At 42.7% G+C, this 19,735-nt stretch overlaps 10 protein-coding genes across 10 annotated transcripts; 6 read left to right on the top strand and 4 right to left on the bottom strand.

Moving 5' to 3' along the window:
• Positions 1–1,068: 1,068 nt before the first annotated feature.
• On the bottom strand, positions 1,069–1,792 carry K450DRAFT_300502 (uncharacterized protein). The gene is made up of 2 exons (XM_051593724.1): positions 1,680–1,792; positions 1,069–1,614 (listed from the first exon to the last, which is right to left on the bottom strand). The coding sequence occupies exons 1-2, from the start codon at positions 1,752–1,754 to the stop codon at positions 1,183–1,185; spliced, it is 507 nt and encodes a 168-aa protein (XP_051444203.1). The 5' UTR covers positions 1,755–1,792; the 3' UTR covers positions 1,069–1,182.
• Positions 1,793–2,050: 258 nt separating this feature from the next.
• On the top strand, positions 2,051–2,370 carry K450DRAFT_243227 (uncharacterized protein). Its single transcript, XM_051589385.1, has one exon. It carries the CDS (start codon positions 2,068–2,070, stop codon positions 2,269–2,271), a length of 204 nt encoding a protein of 67 aa, XP_051444202.1. The 5' UTR covers positions 2,051–2,067; the 3' UTR covers positions 2,272–2,370.
• A 92-nt stretch (positions 2,371–2,462) lies between these two features.
• K450DRAFT_243212 (uncharacterized protein) lies at positions 2,463–3,793 on the top strand. Its single transcript, XM_051589384.1, has 6 exons — positions 2,463–2,480; positions 2,563–2,593; positions 2,669–2,710; positions 3,010–3,428; positions 3,502–3,593; positions 3,660–3,793. Exons 1-6 carry the CDS (start codon positions 2,477–2,479, stop codon positions 3,669–3,671), a joined length of 600 nt encoding a protein of 199 aa, XP_051444201.1. The 5' UTR covers positions 2,463–2,476; the 3' UTR covers positions 3,672–3,793.
• Positions 3,691–6,808, bottom strand: K450DRAFT_243208 (uncharacterized protein). Its single transcript, XM_051589383.1, has 9 exons — positions 6,652–6,808; positions 6,409–6,526; positions 6,232–6,348; positions 5,896–6,170; positions 5,149–5,822; positions 4,725–5,059; positions 4,202–4,657; positions 4,004–4,121; positions 3,691–3,938 (listed from the first exon to the last, which is right to left on the bottom strand). Exons 2-9 carry the CDS (start codon positions 6,514–6,516, stop codon positions 3,829–3,831), a joined length of 2,193 nt encoding a protein of 730 aa, XP_051444200.1. The 5' UTR covers positions 6,517–6,526; positions 6,652–6,808; the 3' UTR covers positions 3,691–3,828.
• A 2,097-nt stretch (positions 6,809–8,905) lies between these two features.
• K450DRAFT_199664 (uncharacterized protein) lies at positions 8,906–9,788 on the top strand (the record flags this gene model as incomplete). The annotated part of the gene is made up of 3 exons (XM_051584611.1): positions 8,906–9,142; positions 9,208–9,594; positions 9,663–9,788. The coding sequence occupies 3 exons, from the start codon at positions 8,906–8,908 to the stop codon at positions 9,786–9,788; spliced, it is 750 nt and encodes a 249-aa protein (XP_051444199.1).
• A 1,972-nt stretch (positions 9,789–11,760) lies between these two features.
• Positions 11,761–13,291, top strand: K450DRAFT_243194 (uncharacterized protein). The gene is made up of 4 exons (XM_051589382.1): positions 11,761–12,027; positions 12,108–12,193; positions 12,262–12,320; positions 12,398–13,291. The coding sequence occupies exons 1-4, from the start codon at positions 11,916–11,918 to the stop codon at positions 13,110–13,112; spliced, it is 972 nt and encodes a 323-aa protein (XP_051444198.1). The 5' UTR covers positions 11,761–11,915; the 3' UTR covers positions 13,113–13,291.
• On the bottom strand, positions 13,196–13,623 carry K450DRAFT_281047 (uncharacterized protein). Its single transcript, XM_051593385.1, has 2 exons — positions 13,510–13,623; positions 13,196–13,450 (listed from the first exon to the last, which is right to left on the bottom strand). Exons 1-2 carry the CDS (start codon positions 13,594–13,596, stop codon positions 13,280–13,282), a joined length of 258 nt encoding a protein of 85 aa, XP_051444197.1. The 5' UTR covers positions 13,597–13,623; the 3' UTR covers positions 13,196–13,279.
• A 113-nt stretch (positions 13,624–13,736) lies between these two features.
• On the top strand, positions 13,737–14,714 carry K450DRAFT_188883 (uncharacterized protein). Its single transcript, XM_051584443.1, has 3 exons — positions 13,737–14,098; positions 14,168–14,370; positions 14,448–14,714. Exons 1-3 carry the CDS (start codon positions 13,778–13,780, stop codon positions 14,629–14,631), a joined length of 708 nt encoding a protein of 235 aa, XP_051444196.1. The 5' UTR covers positions 13,737–13,777; the 3' UTR covers positions 14,632–14,714.
• Positions 14,715–15,729: 1,015 nt separating this feature from the next.
• Positions 15,730–17,502, top strand: K450DRAFT_243189 (uncharacterized protein). Its single transcript, XM_051589381.1, has 4 exons — positions 15,730–15,992; positions 16,069–16,248; positions 16,317–16,637; positions 16,716–17,502. The coding sequence occupies exons 1-4, from the start codon at positions 15,759–15,761 to the stop codon at positions 17,415–17,417; spliced, it is 1,437 nt and encodes a 478-aa protein (XP_051444195.1). The 5' UTR covers positions 15,730–15,758; the 3' UTR covers positions 17,418–17,502.
• Positions 17,503–18,201: 699 nt separating this feature from the next.
• K450DRAFT_158440 (uncharacterized protein) lies at positions 18,202–18,360 on the bottom strand (the record flags this gene model as incomplete). Its single annotated transcript, XM_051583989.1, has 1 exon — positions 18,202–18,360. A coding segment is annotated over one exon (159 nt), but the record flags the coding sequence as incomplete, so codon positions are not given.
• Positions 18,361–19,735: the final 1,375 nt, after the last annotated feature.

The raw sequence follows: 19,735 nt of genomic DNA, 5'->3' as shown, positions 1-19,735 counted from the left end.
CTGTGTGCTGTGGAAGATGTGATGACGTACACCTTTTTTTTTTTTACAAAAATTTCAAGAAGTTGAGCTTTCGTCTTGCTGAACGTTTGTGGAAACCATACCCGTCTATGAAGAGTGATATGAAACCGTCACAAATAATTGTATAGAATAGTAGAGAATAGAGACAAATCAATCCAACGTAAAGATACGCACGTTGCTGGCTAAGGTCTGAACTACTTGGTGAATGATTTGCAAAACAACGTGATATGATAGATGTTGTATTAACGTTGGACTTGACACTTGAAAACCGCGATACAATTTAATAAGCAATCAGTGTCTTTTCTCTCAAGTCTCAATTGTAATATCTTGATTCTTAGTCAAGACCCTTGGGCTGAAAGCTGATAGAAGCCATGTACTTTCAAAATCCGACGTCAATGTATGGAGCATTAGTCTCTGAAAGACATCGAACTTGTTATCCGACGTCTGGAAAACGCCGAGTTATCCATCAAATTAACCTAATACTTTTTCTTCCATAAGAAGTCAAGTTACTAGTTTTCGTCATCAGCAGATGGTGCGGCTGCCAGTCTAGAAAATGAAAACCTATTCTGGAAATGCCACCACCTACCATCAAGAAAAATGTTATTTGGGCTGTAAAGGCGTTTATCAACGGTTCATCAAGCCGTACGCTGTCAAACGGAACCCATCCGGCTGGCCCCTCAAGAAAGCAGAGATTTTGCTCATTGGGCATGAAGATTCAAAGGTACGTGGCAACGAAAAGAACAAAAGGTTGAAAAGAGAATTTGAACAATCAAAATGTTGATAAAATGGAAAGTAATATGCTGTTTGCTTGATAAACCAAAATCAGGTTGTCAATAAACGGCAATGTAGCATATTTTCACACGTAAGCGACACGTACGTATTCCCTTTACCATTCAAAACGCCGTACATGTCCTGTACGGAAAATCAAGAAGGGTGTCGACAACGACCACCCGTTATTGCTCATTCTATCATCGAAACGTACAAAATTTGAGCTTTCCTGGTTTTAAATATTCAGGTTATTGTATTTTTTAAAAAGGTGTAGAAAAGAAAGAGGCAAAGTGATGTACATGTACAAGAGGTCTATGGAGTCCATTATGAGCAGCTGGGAGTTGCAAAAATTTTAGGTGATGCTCACGCTTGAGTATAGGTGACTGATTGAGATTTCTATGCTTCCTTAACAAAGCGATTTCTCTTCAAAACCAGCTGTCCGTGCTCTACAAATTCAGGCCACTTATTCTCTTCTCCAGCACCGGCGAGATCGGCGAACTTTTGTTGTTCCCACAAAGCAGTCAACTTTGGTGAATCTTCGGTGTGGCGTCTTGGGACGATGGTTTCGAGAGCTTCGCGCAATGAAACTAAGGACTTTTCGACAATATCCTGCTCTATTGGTCCACGATAACGCTTGGCCAATTTTAAGTGCTCGTCAGAAAACATAGTTTCCAGCTGACGAAGCTCGGAGCGTTGCAACAAAGCGTCAGTAACAGCCTGAGCGGTTTCTTGGTCCTTGAATCCGTTAATGGAGACCATTGGTCGCCACAAATCCTTTCTAAGACGGACGGGTTGTGTTGCGGCATCAAGTTGGTTTAGTTGTGAAGGCTACATTATAGATTACGAGTCAGGAACAGTTGTCAATGGCTAGCAGAATGAAGAAAAAAACATGCCTTCATAGCCTTCTTCAAGCTAACAATGACTTGAGAGGTTTGAATGTGTCGAAATAAGTGTACTGAATGGGACATTGCAACGCTCTTCTGTATTGTTTTTGCAACGCAACCTTGCCAAACAATTTTTGCTGTCAACTTGATTTTGAAAATTGGTAAAAAGCGAGTCACACTTTTGACCAGAAAATGGGCTCTGGCTTGCTTTGAGAATAATGAAGTAAGTTACGGAATGCAGTGCTTGCGACCATAAATAAGCATATTATACCCATGAGCTACATGAATGAATCAAGAATCTGTGTATTTTCTTGGAACGATTTGAGTAATAGAAATCCTCTACTCGTTATCGAAATTCCATGCTAGAGGAAACTCCATGGTACACAATATTCGCTCAATGGCATATACCTTGTTCTATGTCGTTCAATATAATGAATTGTTTTTCATGTACTGCTTACTTATTGTAGTGAAATCTAAGCTCTTCCTTATCCTGACTGTCTTTCACAATAGCCATGTTCAGGCACAATATTCATCGAAATGCAAAATCGAGTTACATACATCATTTTGCGTCGGTAAAGCATATCAATCTTATGCAATTTAGTTGAAAAGTGTTTTAAGGAAGAGTTTACGTAATCCTTCATCTCTAAAACCTCAAGATAAGGTGCGTTGCTGAATAGCAAATGAACAAAACATATTACACTCACCGCAAAAGCGAAATGGAAATTTCATAGTAGTCACGTGCCGAATCGAATCGAGGCGTTCAAAAGCACTCCAAGGTACTAACTTTTTCTATCCTTTCATTCACCATGGGTAAGCATCGGCGTAGAGCAGAGAAGAAACGTCAATTGATCGATCACTAACAGATGGATGATGGATGGATGATATGTTATAGGTATTAGTCGAGATTCCAGGCATAAGAGAAGGTAAGCTTCGAGTGGACATCGAATGCTCAATTTAGCAAAGAAACAAATTGTCTAATTCTCTCACCTCAATTTCAGTGCCACTGGTGCCAAGCGTGCTCAGTACAGAAAGAAGAGAAAGTATGTTATCTAGAGTTATATTTTCATGTACGATTCATTTTACGGCCTTCGACTATAAGCACATTCCAGGAATATAACCAGCGTACTTCAAAGATTTGACCTGCTCCAGCAATTTTTTCGAACTCTTCGATGAATCAACCTGCTTGACTATCAATATCCGCAAAGTTCGATTTTACCTTCGGACAGCCGATCATCGACCCCTCCTTCGAACACTTACAATCTCAACCCAATCAATACAATTTATATTCTCAGGGCAATCTTCCAACATAAGCTAATCATACTTTCACGCCATTTCCTAGGTTCGAGTTGGGTCGTCAGGCTGCCAACACCAAGCTTGGTCCCAAGCGTGTCCACGAAGTCCGCGTTCGTGGTGGCAACAAGAAGTACCGTGCTCTCCGCCTTGATGCCGGTAACTTCTCCTGGGGTTCCCAGAACTGCACCCGCAAGACCCGTGTCTTGACCGTTGTGTACAATGCTTCCAACAACGAGTTGGTCCGCACTAACACTCTCGTCAAGGGTGCTGTCATCCAAGTTGATGCTACTCCTTTCCGTCAATGGTATGAGGCTCACTACGCCAAGACCTTGGGCAAGAAGAAGGGTGGTGAAGCTGAAGCTGAGAAGAAGTCCAACCACGTTCAACGTAAGGTCGCTTCTCGCCAGGCTGATGCCCAGGTTGACTCTCTCCTTGATGATCAATTCGGTGCTGGTCGTCTTTATGGTTAGTGTTTTGATCCTTTTACAGTAGTACGATGGTTGCAATATTAAATGTCATTACTTTCGTCATCTTACAGCTAAGATCTCTTCCCGCCCCGGTCAATCTGGCCGCTGCGACGGTTACATCTTGGAAGGACAGGAACTTGAGTTCTACGTCCGCAAGCTTAAGGTATATTTTGTGGTATCATGTAATGTCGTTGGTAAATTGCACTATCTAACCCTACATTTCAAATAGGCTCGCAAGTAAACAACTCACACTTTCTGTCAATTATGTCAACAATAAAATCCTCGAAAGCTTTTGTACATTTTTAATAATATAACTCTGATGTTGAAGATCAAATTGACTAATAGTTAATATGCTCCAATGGAGCAAATAAGCGAAATATCACAGGCGTATGATTCAATTATGCCAATAAGCCTTTCATGACATGTTGCTTCTTTTGCTTTGTCAATCTCGGATTACGGTCACTGTAGTTCACTGGAGGACGCATCAAGGCAGTCGCGAAGGTGTCCACTGAAGTATCATATTAGCCGCCATCACAATAGTTTCTTCTGTGTTAACAGGAACTATAGACTTACCGATTTTCGACGTCCTTTCTTCGACGCAGTTCTCAGGACTATGCTTAATGGCATCCCGAAGGAAATTAACAACGTAGAGAAGCACACTATGATGAACAGCGCTCATGTGTTCAATAAGCTATGTATAAAAAACAAGGTGTGACGAGTCAGTGATTGGAAAAATACCATGCCTTACTGGACGTATGCGATATTTTTTACCTGGTCTACATTAGGGTTAAGGGTGCCATCAAGAAGACGTTTGTACAGGGTGACGGGAATTACTGGGTCGGGCAAAAATCGTAAGAATGCAATAAGTACATCTACCATGGAGTTAGCTCCAATAGTCGGGCTGACAGCTTCGTTAACTTCTTGACTATCGTCGTCGTCGTCTGTAACGTTCATTTTGGCAGTTTGTTCTTCAAGGGTATTCGGTGCTTCCTCAGTATGTTTCAAACTTTCGATGGCTTCCTCCTCCTCTCGCGACTGTCGACGTGCCAGAGGGTTATGATCTGTCTTTGGTGCGTCCAGTTGAGGAGACGAAGTAGTAGGTTCCTCGTCTTCATCGTCCTCCTTCAGTCCCATTAAAATGGAGCTATCGAAGTTATCACCCGTGTCTAAACATTTTGTAATATATTGAGCCAGTAGCAGATTACCACTCTCCAAAAACAGGCCATCCTGTATCATGAAGCATGTCAACGGTTAAGGCATACAAACACAGAGGAGGTTGTAGACTTGGACTTACAAGCTGTAGCGTACTCTTGTTCCACAAGAAAGTCAGCATTCTCCAGATCTCTTTTGGCATGGATCCATTCTGACTGGATTCAGGGCTTGGTGATCTACTGGATCGCTGTGACCGATCATTCTCTGGGGAATTCACTGCGTACTTCATCCGAGCAAGCTTCTCGAGGCTCATGCCGAAACAAGTTGGTATATACTTTCCACTGATGACCAAAAAGAAATCTTTGCCATTTTCAAGTCGCAGAATTAATTTATCGTCGATATCGTCCTCATCATTATTGAAGGTGGATGCGGTCGTTGCATCAATCAGAATGCGGAAGTCAATGACAGTTTGTTCACCTATGAAAAAATTACCGTTGACAAGGACAACAAGTGATCAATAATCAAGATCTCAACGAATTCATTCTAGTTACAACGTTCATATTTACCTGGTCCAAGGACGCCAGTGACACGACTAATTTGTAACCAAGGTTTGCAGATGACGGTTTCATCAAGCTTGGGAATGAAATGCCAACTGGCAACCATTTGACCCGTGTTCTCGAGGGTGATGGAAACTTCCTTTTGAGTCATGAAACGTACATCTCCAAAGTCAACAAATGAGCTTGATATTCTTCCGTCAGGTCCTCTGTCGTCCTTGTGTTCAGAAACTAGCTTGACAATGGCAGACTTGGTATGAGCTTGTTTCTCAATGTCAATCTTCCTAGCTTTCAAATGCATTATAGCGTTCACAGGTTTGTGATCACTCATCATCATATCCATGCAACTCGAGTATGATGTCAATTGAATATCCGAATGATGACCGGATTCAGCATGAGGTTCAAGATGTACTCTCGCTTTGCGCCAAAGGACTCGATCTGTCCACGCCGGGGCACGCCTCTTTTCGCTTGTATCATATCGGTTAGTGCCTGCGTCATATTTGTATGTTGGCAAAAAGTCGATTTCGCCTTCATCAAAGACATGGAATGTGCGTCCGCTGCTGCGCTCAATGTTCAGTTGGTCATACTCGCTCAATGACTTCAGGTCCCTCCTTTGAAGTGCAGCCTTGACTTCTGCTTCTGTAAGGTTGATTCTATAGTTCAAGTCACCAACCCAAATCAAATGACTACATATTGAGGAAAAGCCGATTAGCATACATAGCACAAATAGTTTGTCTGTTGTTCGATAAGCGCACATACTCTGAATGGAAAATGGAGTTCTGCATATTCCAATTTCTCACAACGTTGCTATTCTCAATAAATTGGACGCCTTCATCTCCACCGTCGTTCCACAACGATGTAGCATAAGCGGTTTTCTCGTCTGGTACATTCGGAAACACTAGGCGTTTACAGATTTCGGCATAATCCTGATTGCGCTTTTCGGTTTGATTCATGAAAGCTGCCAAGTGGCTACCCAGAGCACATATATAAGTATCAAAAAGACGGAATCTAACGCTCACACATCCTTTGTTGCCCTAAAAAACGTATTGTTATCAGAATCTCATCGTCACCTGGTCAAATGCCAAAGGTACTAACCATGACTCCTAGTAAACCAACTCCAGTATATGTTGTAGACACTTCAGAGATATGCTCCGAAAGGGACTCTTTAGCCAGAACGATGATCAACATCGAAACAAGTTGTTGAGACGCGACCTATGGTGAACTGTTAACTCTGTTCCAAATCACAGCGCAGTTTCATACCCAGGAACATACCTTTGTATACTTTTGAGCTCTGTTTCCTAGGCCACCCATAACTGCGTCACACCAAGCATTTTCACGAGTTGGGTCTGTCCAGAGGTATGCTTCTGTGCTCAAGTCCATTTCCTGAAGACTGGAGTGTCAAATCCCGCCAAAAATGAAAGAGCAAAGTTCCAATAAGGACAATGTAGCGTTCACAAGAGTGTCAGAAACACGCAGATTCTGATTATTGACAAAAGCTCAAAATAAGATTTTTACCCAATGATATAGAGATCTGGCTCAATAGCCTTCTCGTCCTCTGTAGCGTTACCGAGCAACCATGGTGCTAAAGATTCATCAGGAGTACTTCCGTGTACATTCCAAGTACCCGCGAATACACTATATGAATGGAAATAAATTTGTTAGAATAGAACGCAATGTAGGCCACAATGACGTACAGTCTTCACAGACCTTATGTCTTGCCAATCCACGAACTCGTCTTCTCTATCTCGCATGCGTGCTGAGAGCCATGCTTTCTTAACTTCAAATGAATCGCGCCGCTGTATAAATCGTTTTACTACATCCATATCCAGTGTGGTCGATCTCATGGTGCTGGAACGCTGTAGAAGAGCAGTATAAGGGAGTGTATTCTCATCAACACTGCTGTTTGAAGTCCTTGATTCAACTATAGAATCGGTATTTGACCGTTTTAGGTAGGTTGATGCACTGCTACCACTGACGGGTGTAGCTGATGCGTTTCTGTCAGTGTATGCGAGCCAGCTAAAATGTGATCGCTGCTGAAAATGGTGCGTCTCTATTGTATAATTAGAAAAATAGCTTGTGTTGCGAACAAAGCCAACGTAAAATAAAGTCTTACCCGAGAGACGAATTCTGTTGCGTATCTCATCCACAAACTTGGCCATTTTGCTATTATCGCGAAAAATTAAAGAAATAGTGTCATTTCCTATAGTTACTTTGATGAGGGACGCTAAAGACAACAAACATTAATGCCAAATATGTTCCCCACAATTCATACTCTTTTGTGTGCTTACCTGTTTGTACTCCTTTCGTGCCATTCGATTGATTGATCGATGTTTGAGCTGCCCAGAGTGAAATGAGTTAAAATGCATAATGCTCATAATGAAATAATTTCAGTTCTTCTTACAAATTTCGTACTGAACACCAGGACAGAGCGGCATTTCGGAAATGACCATATTTAATCCGCTATTGGATGTCTTGACAAGTAATAAACTGAGTTTGGCAGCATGGTATTAATACATGTAAAAGGATAAATGACCGCTCCTCTCTCGAGTTACTGGTTACTTACCCTGATGGACACGCGTCGGTGGGTTTCTTGGTATCTTCATGACATATTATACAAGCAAAGAAGTGGTCCCCGTCGTCCTCTCGAGCGGGATTCGTTTGCGGTAACTACTTGACATTATTATACTGTGCGCAGGCGACATTCAAGGTGTAATTTTGGGCTTACATCGCATTCAAACACGGCCTTTGTTTTATCTGAGCGGCTGAGGAGTTCATCCGCGGTCGCTGAAGTCAATGCTTTCATGTTTCCAAGAAAGACCAGAAGAGCGGTTAGTAGGGAAAGTTGGAAGTCACACAGTGCGGTCATTCACAGAAAATCCCCTGGAGCGACAAGCGCTGCAGTCACAACATTTTCCAGCCAGAGACGCTTGAGACAGTTCGGTCGAATAAAGAGGTCGGCTTGTAGGCATGTATCAATCGAACATAACGACCAATGCATTACCTTGCCTTATCTCATCTTAATCAATCAATATCATAAAAATATCCAGACCTTGAAAACCTTGTCTGGTGGCTAGTTTGTTTGAGGTGAATTCTTGGACAAGTTTGGTTGTACACACCAACACAAACTTTCCAGTCTTTTCGGTCATGGTTATTTTCAAGTTGACCATTCCACAACTCTTTTTTCATCCTTTTACTTATATCACTATTCAAAGTTACATTTGATATTTCTTATCATTGTGCATCCCTTATGGCTTGTTTTTACGATTGGAGCGTATGCACTCGTTAAAAACAGCGAACAATAGAATGGCTACTAGGCAAGGTGAAGATGAAACCAATGCTAACTGAAAAGATCATACAATACACATCGAGTTATCATCTAAACATCAACATTGGAGGATGACTTATCAACAGTATTTCTACAATGTCATGTCTTAGTCGGCATGGTTGTGCTAGCGACAAATTTTTTGATTTACAGTATGTACACAAAAAAAGATAGCAATGAAATAATGTATAGAGGGCGACGTTAGGGTTGCAATCATTTTGTAGCTAGCATAGATACGCATGGTTTCGATATGCTTATGACGAAAAATTTAGAGGTCATTGCGATCCAGTTATCTCCTACGTTCCAGGGAGGTGGGCAAGTATTCAAATTCAACCTTAAAAGAGCATTTTATTGATTTTAAAAAACAACTACGGGTATCGATCATACATTGGCGGGCAGATTATGTACTATGCATCCCAATCTCTGATCCATAATTGCTGTCCCCACATGAGTGAGCAAATAACCGACAAATTAAATATTCAGCCTACAAACTCTTACATTTACTGCGCTGTGCTTACATCTTTTCTCGTTACTCTTGTAAATAATTGTTACGCATACTTCAAAGTTTCAGGAAAGGACACTGCGTCCTACACAGCATCCACACTATATTTAATGAAATTCGTCAAACTAAAACTGAAGAACGGTGAATGGGATGCGCGGTATACCCAAGAGCTCCAGGGATATGTAAGCAACTGACTATCCATTCTTTCATGTTGTGATACAGACTACCTCATGATATTTCATTCCAGATATCGCACGATCAGTTTATGTCAACGGTCTGTTTGTTGAATGGAGCCATCGCAAGGGCAGCACCACCGCTATTTAAGCTCAAATGGTGGAGAGCCGGCATCGTTTCCATTTGGTTCCTTGTGGCGGCAGTATCGGCTGTGATATGGTACTACACTGGATTCACTATGATCATTGCCTTGGAGCCAATCATCATGATATTTAGTAGTATGCTATACATGATGGTGTTCCATAGACAGACAAATGCGTTTGAGCTGGCCGTGGAGGATATTTGCGATCGACTTAATGCAACGGAGAACGTACGAGGCATCCGATATGCGTTTCATACAAGTAGGCTATCCAACGGCAATAACGTATTGCAGTGGATTGGTGGAAGTACTGCATCATATGTAAGTTATGCAGCAGCGAAAAAGAAAAAATCTATTTTCGAACAAAATATTAACTATTGCTATGCCAGCATATTATGGTCGAATTCGACGATCGCTACAATATGCTCGAGAAATTTGGCAAGATATCTTGTGATGAGCTGGTCAATGTTCCATTCGAACCTCAATGGCTTTGTAAAACGAAGCCAGACGTGTAAATAAAAATTTACGTTCCTTATTTTTAATATTGATCCCTATGGACCTTGTCAGGACGTTAATGTAAGCAGAAGATATCCAGTGGAAATAGGAGAGTAAGGGAGGATCGTATAAAAAAGTCGATGATGGAGCGGAAAGGGAAATGGGCTGTCGATGATGGAGTCCCTGTGGCTTAGCGGTGTGCTAGCGACGGAATTCCAGTCCAGCAAACGACGAGCAGGCCGGAATCGTCTTTAACTCACGTCGCGCTGCCATAATGTCATTAACGCTTCGCGAAGAAAATTTCGTTGTCATTGACCTTGGCTCCTACCTTACCAAAGCTGGTATTGGCGCAAACGATACCAATAAGCCGCCGTCTGTGGTAAGGACGTGTTTTGCAGCAATGACAACTAGATACCAACGTGCTAAACCGGACAACCGAACCACCTATTCTCTAGATTGTTTCCAATGCCGACTTCAACAATCCCATAAAAGACGAGGAAATCACTTCCTGGGAGGATTTAGAAAACTTATTGTAAGTAATGACTTTCCAGCTTGCTAGGTTTGCATTGACGTTGACGATTTATATTCTACATTTAGGCAACACGTTCTGTTCCAAGAACTTGGGATAAAGAAGTCGCGAAACGATAGCCCTGTGCTTCTGACTGTACCTCAATCATGGACGAAAGAGCAGCTTGAGCGACTAGTTCAAATCTTTTTCGAGAATTTCAATGCACCAGGCGTATATATCGCGACACAGCCATTGATGGCATTATACGGATGCGGAGTGGTTACTGGATTGGTGGTGGATATTGGTCACAATACAACCAATGTCAGTATAGCTGTCGACAGTTGCCTGCAATTACAATCCAATTTTACATCAGCAGTAGCAGGAAAGGAGCTCACGGCATATATGTTGCGATCTATGCAAAATGATGATATTCTAGTCAACGAATTCAAAAAGCACAGCGAAGAATCTGGAGAAGAAATCAAGCTGGACGAAGAGTTTGCTAGATATGTCAAGGAGTTGCCTGGTGTATGCAATGTTCTTGTTGGCCATGAAATCGAAGAGAATTTGCTGTCGGTTGAAATACCAGCGTCTATCGTCTCAACACCCAGTGCAGCAAAAGAGGATACACCTGCTGCTGTGGATGCCGTGGAGGAACAGGATGCTTTGAAGAAGATTCCTGATCGGGAGGAAATAGAATACAAAGGGAAAAAGGTAGTTGCATATACAGGGTATAGTGTTGATCCAACTTGTTGCGTGGCAAGGAACTTACACTATTTTTAACTAGTTCACAATTGGTCGCTATCGACACCGAGTATTCGACCCTCTATTCGACCCATCTCTTGTTGGTTCTGATTCCATGTCATTAGCTGATATGATTCGAACCGCTGTACATTATTGCGAGCCCCTCGAGCTTCGCCCTAAACTCATGGACAACATTGTGCTTACTGGAGGAGGTAGCATGATGTCTGGTGCCCAACGACGACTCAAATCGGAGATGATTCCATTCAACCCAGTGTCAGACAATGCTGGCGATCTTCAACCTCGATCAGTCAAATTTGTTCGAATACCTGAATATTTTACAGTGTTGAAGGAAGCTAAATACCAACAATATGCGTCATGGCTGGGAGGTCTTATTGTTGCCAAGGTAAGAAAGGATACAAAATGACTTATGGGGTCGAGATTGCAGACGTTGCCTTTACTTACTATTCTGCCATGTACTTTCATCCTCCCATAGCTTGTTTTCATCGATCCCAAAAATTACATTAGTAAGCTTGATTATAATGAGACTGGCCCTGCGGTAGTTCATTTGAAGAGTTATTAGACATAATGAAAAGGTTTAATACAATTGTTAGTTTTTATTATGTAATTGACGTTCCGTATGGGATTGTGTGGCCGATGAGATCTGACTCATGCAGCAGCGAAATACATAAACCATTTATGTGATAGTAATATGGCAAAGCAATTCCTTTAGCCTTCAAGTTGTACGTTGCTGAAAAGAGGACATAGCTTGGGGGTCCAGATAGATCAATAATGAAAAAATGCAGTGTTGGTATCACAATCTCCTGATCGGAGTCACTGAATTTCCCAGATTTTTTAAACACCAAGTTTTTGGCCCCTTCAAACGCGGTAACCTTTCGTAATGGCGAACAGTAATCACCACAGTCGGCTGGTTGGGCGTCTTGGTCTGTTGCTAGTACTCTTCTGGCTGGTACTGACCTTCTTGGCACCACAAGTAAAGGCTTGGGAACAGGGTAAGTGCTTCGCAAGTTTTGATCAGCAGGATGGAATTGCCAGAACCACGATTCTCATCTTCACACTTGGAATGGTACAGGCGACTATGAAATTTTTGATCTTGTTGATGAACTGGAAAAAATCGAAGGCAAAGAAGTCGATTTCTACAGTTGGCTGAATATCGAGGTAAGTGTGTTTGCCAATTGTTCTGCTACTAGTGAGGCAACGCCATCATTAAACTTCTCGTCCAATAGCCAGCTGCCACCGACAAGCAAATCAACAGAGCGTACAAAAAATTGTCTCTTCAATTGCAGTAAGTGCAATAGTGGTATACTACATGATATGGAAGATACTCATTTGAATGACACACTTATTGTTTACCGTGTACAGTCCAGACAAGAACAAGGGAGACTCTAAGCAAAGAGATCGGTTTGCTCGCTTGGGTAAAGTTGTGTCTATCCTTCGTGATGGTCACAAGCGTGAGAGATACAACTTCTTTTACAAAAATGGAGTACCTAAATGGAGAGGAACAGGCTATTATTATGCAAGATGGCGACCCGGCTTTTTCACCGTTGTGATCTTCCTTGCTGTCCTTGCTGCAGGATTACAGCATCTCGCGTCTTGGATCAACTATCACCAGGAGAAAAGACGTATTCGACAATTTGTTAAAGACGCACGATCTGAAATGGCTACAAGAGCTACCAAGAACGTTGGCGCAGCCACACTAGGACGCAGCTACCTCGAAATTGGCAAACGCGTTTTGCGCTGTGAAGTCAAATCTGATGAGTATATTGTTTTCTATCCCGAAGGAGAGGAACGCATTGATTTGAATGTTGAATGGGTGGAAAAACCCAGCGTCAAGAACGTTTTCCTCATTGCTTGGCCACGAAGACTCGTAAACCGCGCACTGGGTAAAGTAGATGAAGTCGTGGAATACGAAGTTGTTGAAGAAGAAGACGCAGAACCTGAGGGCGTCGATGCTGAAAAGATTCTGCCATCACTTGAAGTGAGCAAGAAAAAACCCAAGGCTAAAAAGACTGAACCCATGGCTGTACTCGGTACAAAAGTTGGTGGACGTAGACGAGCAATTAAAAAACAACAATAGATTGATTGATTGATTGAAAGGCTGAAAATAGCAGTATTTATAGAAAACACTACATGTGAATGGATTTTCGTATTTTATTGAACCAAGTCTCTATTTTTTTTTCTGTTTGATAGTGTGTCAATCATGTTGCTGACAATAGTGTATGTATATTCTCTCAAACGGAGGGTTTAAACAGCCGAGTTTCTCAAATCTTCAAGACGCTTGACAATGAACAAGCTGGTGTCAAGGAAACGCTCGACGCAGTTGGAAAGACAACCTTCCTCAGAGCGATCTAATTTGTTGTTGACTTTGCTGATGCACTTGTCCCAGCAAGTATCGGTGAGAGTGTGGACGGTTTGCTGTGAATGACGAGGATTAGCTATGATACTACGATCGAGTCAAGATCCCGTATACCAACCTGAATTCTAGCCTTGGCATTCTCGGCTTCCAAGAAAGAAGCAAGTTCGCGCTGTTCTTGTTCGGAAAACTGTGGTTGAGCAGACATGTTTAAAGTGTATAATGAGACTTGTTTTCCAGCAGTTGGAATTTTTGTTGAAAACATACAACAGAGCGTCACAGACGTCATGGAGCACGTGACATAACTCAGCGCTTGGCTGGGCTCCCCCTCACTTAAACTGCGTGTACCAACCATTCAAATCCTTGCTCTGCTTTTACTTGTAACCTAAATGTCTGATTTTGGTGACTTCAACTCCTCCATGGAGGATCCTACCGCTGATTTCCTTGCTCGTGAGAAGGCTGCTTTGGGAGATGATGCCGATTTATTCAACAACGACATTCCATCTTTCTCTTCACCAGCACCTAACCAAGTTCCGCTCCCGAGCGTCACTCCAACTGAGCAGCTAGAATCAAGAGCTTTTTCACCATCATCGCAAAACATCCTTAGCCCTCCAGCTGCTAGTTTCGGATACACCTCACCTACACCTGCTGGCGATTATTCTGCCTTTGAAAATGAGTTTCCTGCTGCTGAAGAACTTGAAACTTCTCAGGTAAGGCTCTTATCGTTTGCGGCGACGGTTATGTAACAGTGATTGATTTGTAAAATCTCCCGGTTTTAGGCATTTATCAACGCCAGCACCATCCCGGATGTTGAACCTGAGGTGGTTAAGCAGTGGCGTGAAAAGCAAAAGGAACTCATCGCCGAAAGAGATGCTGAAAGTGAGGAAAAGAAGCATCAGATTGTCCAAAAGGCACGTGAAGCAATCGACGAGTTCTATGAAGATTATAACGACAAGAGACAGAAGGCTATTGATCTCAACAGGTACAGTACATTTAGTTTCTGGTGCATGTTCAACAGAAATGTTATATTGACTAATAACCTTTTTCATGGAAAACCAGAGAAAAGGAAGAGAATGAACAACAGGAACGCGAAAAGGCGGCATCTGGCACTGTTTGGGAGCGTATTTCACGCGAAATCGATTTCAAGTCCAACTCCAGCACTCGAGATGTTAGCAGGATGAAGCAATTGATGACGGACCTTAGAAAAGATTCACGGGCTCCAGGAACCATTGTAGACGCATAAATAGTATGTTACGAGTGTTATAATACCTGCCATAAACTCTTTTTAAATTTAGTGCTGGTTTCAAATCGAGCCTGTCTTCCTACCATCGTTTCATCGTGAGTAGACCATGTCGTGGTTCAGTATGGCTGTAGGATGTGTTCTATAGTAGTGGACATCACTATGAATGGGAATTCTGTGTGAAGGCCACAAGAAATATTTATGGATGATGTGTATCTCTTCATCGAACGTGGGGCATGACAACTATTAATATCACGGTCTATGTAGTTCCGTGGTACTGTGCGGTGCCTTTGGTGGACGAAGCATACAGCATTTAGCCCTAGCTATCATCAACCGATAATGGCCGTGGGTCCGAACTTTTCGGCATGTATCGGTGAAGCGCCTCATAGCCATCAACAGAATGAGTGCTTCAGGTAAAGCCTAAACCGCTCACCACTGCCTTCCTCAGCTAATACTGAACACTGGAAGCTCAAAATTTCTTACCCGAAGATCAACGGTCTTTCATTCTATTTGAGGTACACAAGTGATTTGCCAATTTACAGTATCCATATTGTCTTTGTAGTGGTTAGCTGCTTTGCGCACAGATGCCAACGAGCATAATGAGAGATGAGAAAATTGGTAATGGATATTGCTGTCATGGCCTGTCCCTTCATGGACCACCTGAGATGGCTTTGCATTGCAAAATATATCATAAACACACTGAATGAATTGAAGGGGGTCTTTTACTTTAAGGATAATTGTTCTTAGAAGAAAGCTTGCAACACAAAGGACATGACGCAATTGAGGCAATATCTCTCATTGTTTTTTTGAACGCTATCCAAATGTCTAAAGTTTTTTTCTCTATCAGAATGATATAGTTATGGTTTGACGTGGGAAGAAATTGGTTACCAGGCACGATTGTTTGACTTTTACATGGAAGGTATGCTGTTCATTCAGTTGAGTACAGATACTTATGTGCGTAACGAAAAAGATAGTGTTGGCTCAGTATATACCTTGAAGTCATTTAGATACATTGTCTGCCTTTATGGGCAGTAATGAGGGGAACGGTCGTACTGGATGCCACGTCACAAGCCATTATGCAAAAAACCTCAGACCTGGCACGGCCTTTCTATCGACCCATTCCCATAACCATGCTGATAAAAGGTGTCGTTGGCCTGACAGTACTTGCCAGTACGGCCCTTGCATCCAATTTCTTTGTACATGAAGATGTTCTCGCGCACCCCATGTATAGCATCTCACTTGGGCAAAATCCAATCTCGAATTCAACAGCCCAACAGCTTTTGAAGGCCGAATTCACCGATCAATCCGAACTTCCAAATCCCTCGCAGCAACTTCAACGCATCTTCAAATCAGAAGACGCTCACGTAAGTTTGACGATAACCAAAAATGAGGCTGAGTTGATTAGGACGAGTGGTATTGACTGGTAGTTACGTTGAGTAGACTCATCTTGTGATGAAAAGTAAGCTGGGACAGTCCTATCTCTGTCAGATTCCGATCATCCAAAGTGATACGAGCGACACAAGCAAAGAGGAAAGTGAAATCAAGATCAGTGACGCAGAACGCAAGAAGCGCGGCCTACAGCTTTTGGCACCCTTATACAATCAATGCATCTACGCTTGGGTCAGTTAAGCAGCTGTCATTGTAGCTTTTATACCAAGGCACATTACTGACACTTTTTCTCTCTACAGCCAAGGTCATACTGGGCTTACGAGTATTGCCATTTACAGCATATTAAGCAATTCCATGCACCACCTAATTCACAAGGCCATGTCTTTCCACCGGGAAGTGATCCAGAAAACAAGCAATTCGTTGGCGGAATAGAATATGTTTTAGGAAGATTCAATGGAGACAAGAAGATTCCATCTTCAGAAGTAGCGGAAGCGAACAATAAGGAAGTCTTATTACAGACTGAAGTACACACCTTTGGGCAGCGCAGCTATCTTTCTCAAAGATGGTCATTTGGTGATAAATGTGATCTGACTGGGCGACCTAGAGAAGTGAACATTCAGGTAAAATTGAATTGCATGGGATGGAGGTTATTACTAAAGGCCTGAAACTGACCGCATGCCGTTTACTGGTGCATTCAGTTCCATTGCAGTATGCAAAACGAAGATGAGATTGTTTCTATGCACGAATTTGCAACATGTGAATACCAAATGGTCATTGCTACTCCGCGACTCTGCCAAGATATAGCCTTTGTTCCTCGGGCTAGGCAGGACATTCATCGCATTCAATGTGATCCCATCGTCTCCGACAGTCAATACCAAGAGATTGAGGCGGCTCAACCAGCCGACCCTTCGAAGATGAACGAAGACGTTCATATTGTTGTGGACAAACATGTTGAAAAAAAGTCAGATTCCACCTCAGATGAAGGTGCAACATCCGATGAGGGAGATCTCCAGCAGACAAAGGCTGGCTGGGTGGACGAAAATGATTTGGACGGCTATTCGGACGATCTGGAATCGAAAATAGCCAGCCTCGAACAAGACATGGTGGACTCGTTTGCTCAGCACGATAAAAGTGACGAGGACAAGGCACCGAGAATTCATCTTCTTGACACCGAATTCGTGAACGGCATGACGCTTAAAGATTTTATGTCGAGCAAAAGCTTGGAGCAGCAACTAGAAGAGATCACCAAGATTCTCATGGAAAAGATTTCCGCCGACAAACCTTCTATCGAACCTAAACAGCGCCAATTTACTGCGCGTGTACAAGAGAACCTCAAGGCTTACAAGCAGAAGTTCAAGGACGAAGAAGAAGAAGAAGAAATGAATGACCATCGGTCATGATGGAGAACAATACCAATGCAACGCTTGTAGATAAAAATATATATAAAAATGAATCCTCCCAGATGGAATGGTCAGTGCTGTGACGAAGTGTTTGTTTGAATGGCCACGCGCCACCGGTGCCTGCACAAGGGTTCAGCGGGGCTTGTGGCACATTACTGAATTTATTTTCACTACACGTGGCAATGGCGTTGCTTGCCCAGCGCCTTTACATGTTCGCCCGCCCTCTCCTTGGTCGTCATCGCTCGATCGAAACAACGCGAACTGCGGAAATACTCAGCGAGCGGGGTGGAGAGAGGGTAAAACCTATTTGCCAGTTTCGGAAGAAAGAAGGCACAGAATCGTCGGTCCCGAAAAGGACAAGTACCAAACCGAGAAAAAAGGACATGACAATAAAGTTTCACGATGAATTTTTTTTGGTCTCTCGGCACATAGTTCTTGATGGATTGGTCTGATATTGATTGAACAATGGGTAATCTATCTCGCAGGAAGTAAGGAAGTGTCGATGGTAGAAGGCGAGAATATAAAAATATCTCCAAAGTGAAAAAAATCTATTTTTACAAAAGTGGGGGACGATAGCATTCTCACAGCTACCAACTCCATTGAGCATTTATTGGGAAAACAGAGAATGTACAAGGAAAATTACAACGTGGGAGATGTACAAATGGCAGTGACAGGAAGGAATAATGTACAGAGAGCCAGAGCTCACTCAATTGCCATCACTCGCTGGCTGAGGTGATGCGTTGTTGTTGTTGTTTGTTTTCTTGACTTGTCTACCAAGTTTATGAACTCGTAAATGACGTCGCATGTTACTTTGCACACTGAATCGACGGCCACAACCATCTTCCGAGCACACAAATGGTTTTTCTCCAGTATGAGAATAGGTATGTATCCGTAAGCTAGACGGTCTAGAGAATCCCTTGGAACAATAAGGGCACACATAACGATTATTGCTCGTTGATGATGATGTGGGAGGTGAAGACGATCGGCTGTCTTCCTCGGAATCCAAATCATCAAAAGGATCGGTTGGTGAACTAGTGGATGAGAAAGAAGGGCTATCCGTTGCCAATGAAGGTCTTGGAGCCAAACTATACGGCTTGGGATTCAACATGGAATCCACCGTATTTGCTGAGACAGCTCGTCGATGGCCAATGGCACGTTGGTGGGGTTGATCTCTCGGTGGGGGAGATCGATTGGGTTGAGGGTATGGATGTGAGAATTCGGATAAAGATCGTGAATGACTGCTTCTAGGATTATACGACGAAGCCATATTGTTAGGGGACAGATATGGACTGGATTGAAATGATGGGGGTGAAATACGGTCACTGTTGGCAAAGAACGGGGGGAGTTCAGGTGATTTACTAGGTGGCGCTAGTGTTAAGCTCTGAAAGTCGAGCATACTACTAACAGACCTAGAGGGGCGATGGTGTGTATGTCTACGAGAGGGCTCTAGCGAGACGGAAGGTAAGGCGGGAGGAGTAGCTGGAAGCTGTCGATCAAAAGGATTATAAGCTGGGGAATACAGGGTTAGCCACCACCGACAAAAAAGAAAAGAATAAATATAAAAAAGGACGTACTGTGAGTTGGTTGAGGAGGTGGTAAAGGGTGGTGGTGTTGGTCGAGCAAGGGATCAGCATCTCCCAAGATGTACTTGATGGAAGGCAAGGATGGTTTTTCCATTACAGACTGCATCTGATATTAAGCAGTGACAAAGACGAGAAAAAGAAGCGATAGGCGATCGAGGGAGAACAATTTATCGGTGTGCCTTTCGCAGTTTTTTTTTTTTTTTTTTCTTCATAAAAAAAAATTGGGCTCGGACAAGACGGACTTGCAAAAAAGCCTGTTGAGCACCGCCAAGCCAAAAAACAAAACCCTACTCTCTCTCAAGCACTCCATCGTCATCTTAACACTGTCCTACTGAATTTCGTCACATCCTATCCATCAGCATCTATCAACAACCTCCTTCTGCCAACAGGGAAAAATACAATAGCCTGAAACACGTGTTTGATAGTCAATGTCTCATCTTACTATTTGGTTTTGGTTTTATGTTTTCGCTTATGCAGTTTTTTTTTGCGCTGTTTGTTAAATTTTCCAAGCAGCGATCATTAGTGGGACTTTCAACCTGATACCATGTTTCGTTCCAAACAATTTTACACCCTTTCTTTCAAGGAACCCTGCCTGACTCCTGTCCTTCAGATAGACTTAATCCGGTTTCATTCAACCGGCACACCTCCTACAAATGATTGCTCCGATCGACGACACGGCTTCTTTCCACTTAAGGATCATACTTCCCGATTAACTCAGGGAGGATATGCCATGCT

Source organism: Umbelopsis ramanniana (genome assembly GCF_025399195.1).
Source record: "Umbelopsis ramanniana AG unplaced genomic scaffold K450scaffold_31, whole genome shotgun sequence".
NCBI classification, from domain to species: Eukaryota; Fungi; Mucoromycota; class Umbelopsidomycetes; order Umbelopsidales; family Umbelopsidaceae; genus Umbelopsis; species Umbelopsis ramanniana.
The sequence above is the reverse complement of the archived record's forward strand: the minus strand, read 5'-3'. Positions and strand labels throughout refer to the sequence as shown.